General features: G+C 48.5%; 1 protein-coding gene across 1 annotated transcript in view; it reads right to left on the reverse strand.

The window, feature by feature from the left end:
- Positions 1 to 261: 261 nt before the first annotated feature.
- LOC121280840 (neurogenic locus notch homolog protein 1-like) overlaps positions 262 to 9,799 on the reverse strand; it is a 100,436-nt gene continuing 90,898 nt past the window's right edge. The window contains exons 29-34 of the mRNA XM_041193116.1: positions 6,794 to 6,887; positions 6,235 to 6,400; positions 5,201 to 5,502; positions 4,869 to 5,016; positions 4,167 to 4,264; positions 262 to 3,699 (exon numbers count right to left, since the gene is read on the reverse strand). Coding sequence (XP_041049050.1) covers positions 2,326 to 3,699; positions 4,167 to 4,264; positions 4,869 to 5,016; positions 5,201 to 5,502; positions 6,235 to 6,400; positions 6,794 to 6,887 — 2,182 coding nt within the window. The 3' untranslated portion in view covers positions 262 to 2,325. The remainder of the gene's footprint in view (positions 3,700 to 4,166; positions 4,265 to 4,868; positions 5,017 to 5,200; positions 5,503 to 6,234; positions 6,401 to 6,793; positions 6,888 to 9,799) is intronic.

A 9,799-nucleotide genomic window follows, 5' to 3' on the forward strand; every position in this document is an offset into this window, starting at 1 on the left:
AGCTATCATTACAGTTAACCCTTTACTCTACACTAACATATCCTCATGTTGCTTGGCGTCAAATTTTGTTTGGATTATGTTCCCATGCTTTTTAATGTCTTTATGTAATGCCTTAGGTCATTTTACTATGTTACAGGCGCTATATGAATGCAAGTTGTTGTCTTTCAGTTAGGTGAGACACTAGAGGGAGGGTGTCTGCCCAGAAAAGAATCAGGAACTGGAGCCTAACATGAAGGAAATGAGGAGGAGCAGGCCGACAAGCAGATCTAGATGCCCTTGGCACAGCTTTATTGTTATTAGAACCTTTTACAAAAAGCAGTTAACAGAAAATACAACAGATTTTCAGACTAAGCCCCTCTGGGTGACCAGAAGTCTTCACATGGCTGTCTGGAGTCTATATAACACTGCGATGCATGGTCAGGACATGTTTAACTGTCTCACTTACATCATACAGATTTCTGAAACAAAATCTTTTAATAAACACAGTTTATTTACACTGTTTACAGACATGGCCTTGAATTTGAACAGCCTAATTGTCCTTTTACACAATCTCCTTTTAAAGGCAATCCCCATCTTTCTAATTGGGGGGGGTCTGTGGGGTGGGATACACTCAGCGTCCCCCCTGTTTACTAACTCCGCAACACCTCGAGGGATTGAGTGTAAATGCTTTAGTCGTGTTCCCGCCTCCCCTCCCCCTACCACGGTACTTCAGGATCATGGGCGGATTCCACCACGCCCCCCCCACCCTTCCTCCAACCCCATCCTTTTCTCTTGAAGTCTCCTCGCCATGGCTTGTACATCTTGCTGAGACTGACAGACTTGGAGCCTCTCATTGTAAAGTTGTCTGGTTATAATCTCCAAGAGGTGGTCAAATTGAGGGGGAAGGGAAATATGCAATGGGTGGAGGGGGGGATGGTGGTGGGGTGGTGGTGGTGGTGGGGAGGTGGTGGGAGTGACAGGGCCGACGGTGGAGGAGGAATAAATTTGGGTGTAGAACTCGCCCGCTAGTTCACACAGCCCAAACCGTTAATTTTCTATTCCTTCCCTCGTATCTCCCTCCCACCCAGAATAACTTATGTGCCATTTTTTTTTAAACATAGTGTCATTATTGAAATAATTCAGATAAACGAATGTTTTCAGCAAGGTGGTTACAAAAACAAAAGTAAAAAGTATCTCTCCTGGTTTTGATCACAAGTGCTCACTTTCCTGGGTTCCGTTTCAGGGGCTGAGATCACAAAAATGAGGTCAGAATCTCAGGGTAGATCCACATTAACAATGAAAACTCAACTTGCTTATGATTTTCAAATGTGCAGTTTGCTGTGACTGCTCCAGATGTGGCTGTCTTCTCCAGATGTGGCCATCTTCTGAAACTCATGCCATTCAATACGCAGCTGAAGCTGTCGCCCACCGCCCCCACCCCCGGTGTCAAAGTGACTGCACAGCAGTGAGTGTGTATGTGAGTGTGTCAAGAGTGTGATCGTACAAGAGTGACTTTGTGTGTGCCTGAGTGTTTGCGTGAGCGTGTGAAAGAATTGAATGGTTGTGTGCGAGTGAGTGTATGAATGAGTGTGAATATATGTGTGCGAGTGAGTGTCAGGGAGAGAGTGAGAGAGAGTGAGAGAGAGTGAGAGAGAGAGAGTGAGAGAGAGAGTGAGAGAGAGAGTGCGGTAGAGAAAGAGTGAGAGAGAGAGAGAGAGTGAGATAGAGAAAGAGTGAGAGAGAGAGAGAGAGAGAGTGAGAGAGAGAGTGTTTGGTGAGCGTATACACACACATTTACACAGTTCATTTTTAATTCTTTCTGTAGAAGATTCAGAACTCATAAATATAAGCCACACTATTTTATACATTAATTATTAGCAACAAATCATTTGGCTAAAAACCCATTGACACAAATACCAGCTATATAATTTTTGTTTTTTTAAAAAGTGACAGGTTTCTACAAAAGCTACAGTCTCTAACCACCCAGGGTTGTGATGGAGAGTCAGCAGCCACACAACAGCCAGCTAACTTCTCAAACACCAACAAATAAAACCCATCGATGAATTAAATTAAAAAAACGCAGTAAAAATAGAAAGTACATAAATAAATTAAACAAAAGCAAAGAACACAACTCTGCCCCTTCCTCGTTTGTCTAAAACCCTACATCCAACAGAAACTGGACTAACAGTTTCTTAAAGTCCAATCAAAGGCTCTCCCATTGTCCCGTCAGAAGCTTCAGCTGTTTCCCCTCTGGTGTCACTGAGCGGCCTGAACCTGGGAATGGGGTCGATGTGGTAGGGTGGGTTTTGGAGGGGGCAAGAGGAGGGTGTGGAGGTGGTGGGGGTTTCACTTGAAGACCTGGTCAGAGAGGTGACCCATTTGGGAGTGCATACTGTTTGGGGGACTGGAGATTCCTTCTGACCAGTCCGACATGTTGGAGTGCGGTGAGGAGCTGGACCACTGGTCAGGTGACTCAGGGGAGGGGGTGAGGAAAGGGTGATCGGCCAATGGGAACGGGTGGTTTGGTGTGTTGTCCATAGAGGAGGAGTAGCCATGTTGTGAGGGGGGAGTCAGGAACTGGGTGGTGGCCATTGACTGACTCACAGAGGTTGGCATTGCTGTCTGGACCAGCTGGGTCTCCTGAGCTGAAACCATGTGGATGGGGAGGGTGTTTCCTCCCATCGGGGGCAAATCATTCTGCCGTGAATCTGCACTACAGTAGCTTTGACTTGTGGGGTGAGTGTTTCCATTGGACATGGTGTTGAGTGGTTGCATGCCCTGCGACTGCTGCTGCATCAGATGGGGTTGTGCCAACCTGGTGTTGTTGGTCAGGCCCTGGTAGTTTACAATCTGAGATAAGGATGTGTTGGGTATGCCGTTGCGTAAGGAGGTCATCAAGCCGCGCTGGTTCTGCTGGATCCCCCCAGGTTGTGCCTGGACTGGGTTCCTCATGCTGTTGTAAGGATTCTGGGCCATTCCAGCCTGCATCCGAGCCAGCCAATCGCACTGACCGCTTATAGTCCCAGCACCCCCTAAGTTCATGCCCATCGAAGCGTTGCCCAGAGGCTGCCCGTTGGAAGTGGGGAGATGAGAGAGGTGAGGAGCCACCGATTCGAAGACCATCCTGTTGGTCCCACTCAGGGCCATCTCCTGCTTGCTGCCCATGCCCAAGTGGCCCAGGTTCAGGTGCCCATCCCCGGCTAATCCTTGCAAATGGTTGAGCTGAATGGTGGGCGACTGCTGGAACGGTGATGTCAAGAGAGGAGGAGAGGCCACGTCCGAGAGGTAGGTGTGGGAGGACTCCATGGAATCGACAGGAGACAGGACAGCTGAGCTGTCCAGCAGGCTCCCCTTCCCATCCTGGGACTTCTTCCTCTTTGCCTTGACCTCTTTGGACTCCTTGCTGCTCCCGGCCTTGGTACTGTTCTTCCGAGTCTTCTTGCTGTGGCCGGCTGGTTTGAGGTTGGCCACGTAGCCGTTGGGCGAGCAGATTGGCGGGGAGAGGGTGGTGGCGTTGGGCCCCATCTGCACCTGGGGGCTCCTCACCAGGTTGTATTCGTCCAGCAGCCTCACAATATCATGGTGCATACGGTCCTGGGCAATGTCTCGAGGCAGCCTGTCCATGTGGTCAGTGATCTCACGGTTCGCAAAGTGCTCGAGCAGGAGCTTACCGGTCTCATAACTCCCTTCACGGGCTGCCAGGAACAGCGGAGTCTCTTCCTTAAGGGAGACGGAGGAATAGGAGAACGAGATTAACGAGGGTCAACACCAGACAAATTTACAAAGTCAAACACACTAAAACCCATCAGGTAACCATGAGTTACATCCAATCATACAACACAGGAAGGCCATTCAGCCCATCATGCCTGTGTTGGCTCTTTGAAAGATCTATCCAATTTGACCAATCCTAGCCCTGCTCTTTCCCCATAGCTCCCCAAATTTTTCTTTTTCCAGTATTTCTCCAATTCCCTTTTGAAAGTTATGATTGAATCTGCTTCCACCGCCCTTTCAGGCAGCGCCTTCCAGATCACAGCAACTTGCTGCATTTTTTAAAAAGACCTCTGTCCTCATCTCCACCTCTGCTTTTTTGCTGATTATCTTGAATTCCCTGTGCCAGTCTACCTGTGTCCCTTGCCGCTTGTCTCCCCGTCCATGCCTTGTAGTCAGTATAGCTCCAGTTTCCTTACCTTGTTGTCCTGCATGTCCTTATTGGCTCCATTTTTCAAAAGGACCATTGTTGCCTCCACGTTATTCACAGCAGCTGCCCAGTGCAGAGCCGACTTCCCTGGGAACAGAAACACATTCCGTCAGCACCAGCACCCCTGGGCTTGACTTCAGGGTTCAATCAGTGACCTCTGACCCTGACACTCCGCCTCTAGACAGCAAACAACTACACAGAACACGCTAAACACAAGACTATTATAGAGTCATAGTCATAGTTACACAGCACAGAAACTGGCCCTTCGGCCTATTGTGTCCATGCCGGCCATCAAGCACCTGTCTATTCTAATCCCATTTTCCAGCATTTGGCCCGTAGCCCTGTACGCTATGGTGTTTCAAGTGCTCATCTGGATATTTCTGTTACCGCCATGGATGTGGTCTATGCTCTGAAACACCAAGGGCGAACTCTGTGTGGGGTCGGTGGTTGAGAACTCTTAACAATAAGATCTCTAAACAGCGAACCCACACTCTGCATTCAATCAGTGACCTCTGAACCTGCCTCCCACCTCCAATCAGCGACCCTTGACCCCAACAACCCATCTCCCAATCAGCCACCACCAACCCATCCACCTGGTCCAATTAAAACTCCCCCCAGCCCCTGGGCCCCGCCCACACCAAGGTGCTCCCGTTACCCCACAGTTTGGTGACATGAGCAATGAGCCTCGTACCGAAGTCGTCCACGGCGTTGACATCAGCATGACAATTAACCAGTTCTTCCACCATTCCCTCCACGGCAAGGCGAGCAGCCAGGATGAGGGGTGTGGTCCCATCATGCATCCGGGCATCCAAATCAGTCGCTCGGTTCCGGATCAGGATCTACCAGAGAGGCAATAAAACACGGATCAGGAACATTGGCACAGGGAGAGTGCAGGAACAGGTGGAGGCCATTCAGCCCCTCAAGGTTGTTCCCTCATTAAAACCTGACCATGGTCGGCCTCGTATCTTAACTCCAGCCTCATGACATTTTGGCGAAAGTGGTCCCCAGAGGCCTTGAACTCACCTGGAAAACCCCCTGGGCATCGGCAGCCACAGCAGCATGGAGTGGGGTCCTGCCCATGTTGTCCTGGATGTTAGCATCTGCGCTGGATTCCAAGAGACGTTTGGCAGCGTCAGAACGGGCATAGCGAGCGGCCAAGTGCAGGGCAGTCTCACCCGTCCGGTCTGTCTGGTTGTGGAGGTTGGCACCCTGGTAGATGAAATCTGAGATGAGATTGCCAGAGGCATCGTCCACTTCCTCCTCACTGTTCGCTGACTCCAGACCCCCCCCACTGCATGAGGCAATCATCAGGGGGGTGAACCCGTCTGTGGGCACAAACCGGGGTGGAGAATGATTGTCAGTAACAGCTGCATATCACCAGATGGTAATCTCGTCCCAATGCCCACCCACATCTCAGCTCATTCCTGGCCCCCAACCCCACCACAAACCCACCCCCAAAACACTACCCAAACACAACCCCCAACCCGAACCAAACCTCCAAACATCATCCCTACCCCAAAACCCCAAACCCCAAACCCAACCCCCAACGTCAACCACAAACCCAAACCCATCCCTCATTCCCACCCCAAAACCAATCCCTAAACCCCAAATGAAACCCCAAAATCCTACCCCAAACTCAACCCCCAACCCAAAATCAACTCCACCCCAAAACAAACCCCTAAACCCCCACCCCAAACCTAATCCCCACCCTAAAACCAACCCCTAACCTCCCACCTGAAACCCAATCCCCAAACCCAACTCCCAACCCAAACCCAACCCCCAACCCAAAACTCAATACACATGCAAAGACCCTAATCCTGACCCTACCCCAAACCCTTGAATCCTTCTCAAAAAAATCAGCTTTTTGTCAGTAACACACGGTGTGTTATTATACAATATACACAGTGTGTTACCATATACTTTATACAGTGTGTTATCCAAAAGCAAAACACTACGGTTACTATTATCTATTATTATGTAATATATACAGTGTGATATATATAATATATACAGTGCATTCTAATATTCTATATATGGTGTTCGACCCAGTAACCTACCTGGGCCTCTGACATTGACGTCCATGCAGTCAGACTCAATCTCACCCTGTGGAGGGGTGGGGGCCATGGTGGGGAGGCGGAGATCCGCAGCATCCAGGTGTTGTTGTGTCCACTGCCTGTGGTCAGTGTGGTCCTCACGGTTCACCAAAATCGCCTGTTCTTCAAACTGTCCAAGAGTGCAAACATAAACAAAACTATCACATATGGAGAGAGAGAGGGAGAGAGAGAGGGAGAGGGAGAGGGGGTGGAGAGAGAGAGAGAAGGAGGGGAAAGAGACCGAGAGAGACCATGCAGAGGTGATCCAGATGGACTGGGTTAACCTGGGGGACTGGGGCAGAAGGAAGGGACTGGGGAACATGATACGGGTGCTCAATAACCTTCAGGAGCACAATAACCTGGTTGAGTTTCCCTTCCCCAAACTCACCAGCTGGGATCAGCTGATGGCACAAGCCAGGGTTGGGCCTGGGATCTTCCTGCCCACACTGGCTAGGACAGTTACCCCTCAACATCCTACCCCCGAGGTTGGGGGCAGGGAGATCATATTGGGCAGAATCCATACCTTGAATCTCTTGGTGTCAGTCCCACTGTCATCGCCCCAGTGCTCATTCTGGTTGTCATCCATGAGTGCTCCATCGGAAGTATTCTTCAAGGGCCTGTGAACAGTTCATATTGGGAATGAGTGACCTCGTGATTCCTCTGATTAACTCATCACTTACTCACAAGACATAGTAACTATATTTATCAGGGAACAGAGCCTCAAATCCAACAAGAAGGCCTCGGCCAGTGACTCTCAGAGACTGGTGAGGGGATGGGAAGGATAGAGAGGCAGGGAGAGGGAGGGAGGATGAGAAGGACAGGGAGAGGGAGGGGATAGAGGGAGGGTGAGAGTAAGGGGGAGAGGGAGGGGGGACAGGAATAGTATAGAGAAAGGTGGGGGGGGTGAGGGGGAGAGAGAGAGTGGGAGGGAGAATGAGACATTGGCCTGAATTTGCATCCTTGAGGTGGGTGGCGGGTGTCAGGAAAATTCCCAGCTTTGCCCGTTTGCCTTGGGAAAATTGCGGGCAAAGGCAGAATCTTCATTGCTGGGGGTTGGGTGAGATGTGGAGTCATGTCAGCCAACCCAGGAAAAGATTTGGAGGGAGCCACAGGGGCTGCTGTGTGCCAAGGCAGGCTGTTTATAAGGCCTATCTTGGTGCTGTGGAATACCAGTTAAAATTAAAAAAACAAAGGCCCTCCAGCCCTCACCTATTACATCCCCTCACCCTCCACACACTCCCTATGGCCCCTTATGCCCCCCCATGCCAAGCGATGGCACTTCATGCCCATTGACCCACTCGACACTGTACGGAACCAATTAACTCTATAGTGACAGTAGGGTGTGTAAAAAAAGCCTTTTAAAAAAGTAATTCATTCATAACTTTATACAATGTTAAAATAAGTAATTTCACTTAGGAGGCAATAGGGGTTGGGTGAAAGGACAGAGCTTGGCATGGGAGGGGTATGAGGAGAACCTTTTTGAATCACCTTTGAAAAGGTTCCCTCATGCAGATTATGGTTCATGGCTACTCTGAGGGACAGTGAACCATTTCTCTTTAAAAACGCAGCCCAACTCCACGACAATTGTGGAGGAGAGGGACATGCCGCTCTCCGCAATGCAGTCGGCCAGGTCAGAGGGAGCGCTGGGTGCGGGCTTTTGACAGGAACCAGCCCACATCCTGAAAATCAGACAGCACAGGAATGGGGTTGGGAATCTCGGAATCGGCACCTGCCGCCATTTTTAAAAGGTTTGCGAGTCACCGCGGCCCTGTGAAAATCCAGGTAACAGTGGGAAAGAAGAGATAAAATGTGTGGAGTGCAGAAGAATGAGGAGAGGAAAGAGTGAGCGTGTGAGAGAGAGAATTGATATTTTTCTCTCAGAATTGATATTTCAGAGTTTTACTAGGAGTGAGAAAATGTGATGTCGGACTGAGAGTAATTGAAGAGGAGGCCCTGTCAACATTTAAGAATAAGTTAAATAGATGCTAAACCAGATAAGTATAGAGCCACTTAATTCCATATCTGTGACAGGTGAAGACTTGGAATCCCTAATTAAAGACTTAAATTATTAAATTCTAAATACTAAAACAAGGAAGCTATGTTAAAATTTTATAAACCACTGATTAAGTTTCAGCTGGAGGATTGTGTCTAATTCTGGGAGCCACACTTTAAGAAGGATGTCCAGGCCTTGGAGAGGGTGCAGAGGAGATTTACTAAAATGTTCCAGGGATGAGGGACTTCAGTTCATGTGGAGAGACTGGAGAAGCTGGGATTATTCTCCATAGAGCAGAGAAGGTTAAGAGGAGATTTAATAGAGGTGTTCACCATCAGAAAGGGTTTTTATGGAGTAAATAAAGAGAAATTGTTTCCAGTGGCAGGGGGGTTGGTAACCAGGGGGACACGGATTAAAGAGAATCGGTAAAAGAACCGGAGGGGGAGATGAGGAGAATTTTTTTACACAGAGAGTTGTGATCTGGAAGGCACTGCTTGAACAGGCGGTGGAAGCAGATTCAATAGGAACTTTCAAAAGGGTATTGGATAAATACTTAAAAAGAAAAATTTGCAGGGCTATGGGGAAAGAGCAGGGTGGGACTAATTGGATAGATTTTTCAAAGAGCTGGCACAGGCATGCTGGGCCAAATGGCCTCCTTCTGTGATGTAAGATTCTATGGGGAGAATATAATAGGAAGCAGCAAATAAGGTAACAGATGGTGTGGTAAGGGGAAATGCAGTGGATGTGGTGTACATAGACTTCTAGAAAGCCTTTGACAAAATACCGCACAGAAGTCTATTGGTGAAAATTAACGGGTATGGAATTAGGGGTGGAAAAACTGGATCTAGAAACTGGTTAGAAAAGGAGGAAATAGTGAGTGAGAATTAACAGGTTGGTTGGCAGTGGTGGGGGGGTGGGATTGATGTCTGAAAATACAAATGATACTTTAAAGAGGAGGAGAAGCGAGTAATCCTGAGGGTCATTGAGGGTTTTGGGAAGCTGGAGCAATAAGCAGAAAATGGAATTCCTTTGTCACTAAATGTGAGGTTGTAATTTTGATTTGGAAAGTATGAATCATACCCTGAATAGAAAAGGGATTCTGTGACCTAGGGGGAGATCAGGGAGATTTGTTTATGGGGTATATTAAAGCAGCATCTTATGTGACAAAAGAACATTAATAGATACTGGGTTTGATGGCAATCGATTGTAGAATATAGAGAGTGAGATGTAATAGTGAGTCTTTCTAAACCTCAGGAAGAGTACAGCCAGGGGGTGTACGCATTATTGGTCCCCACCCAAAGGAAAGATATTGAGGCTTTTGGAGATGGTCAAAAGCAGATTCACCAGGACACTGCCTGGTCCGAGGAAACACAAAGTGGGAAAAATTCAGGCTGTGTTCATGAGAACAGAGGGGATTTAGGGGGTAATTAGATCGAGGCGTTTACTGGGTGTTTAATTGAATGGAGGTGTTTAACATTATGAAGGGATGGGACAGAAAAGAGACAGAGGGCAAAATTTTTAGCTCGGTGTGCAGGC

This window comes from Carcharodon carcharias, chromosome 8, assembly GCF_017639515.1.
Source record: "Carcharodon carcharias isolate sCarCar2 chromosome 8, sCarCar2.pri, whole genome shotgun sequence".
NCBI lineage: Eukaryota > Metazoa > Chordata > Chondrichthyes > Lamniformes > Lamnidae > Carcharodon > Carcharodon carcharias.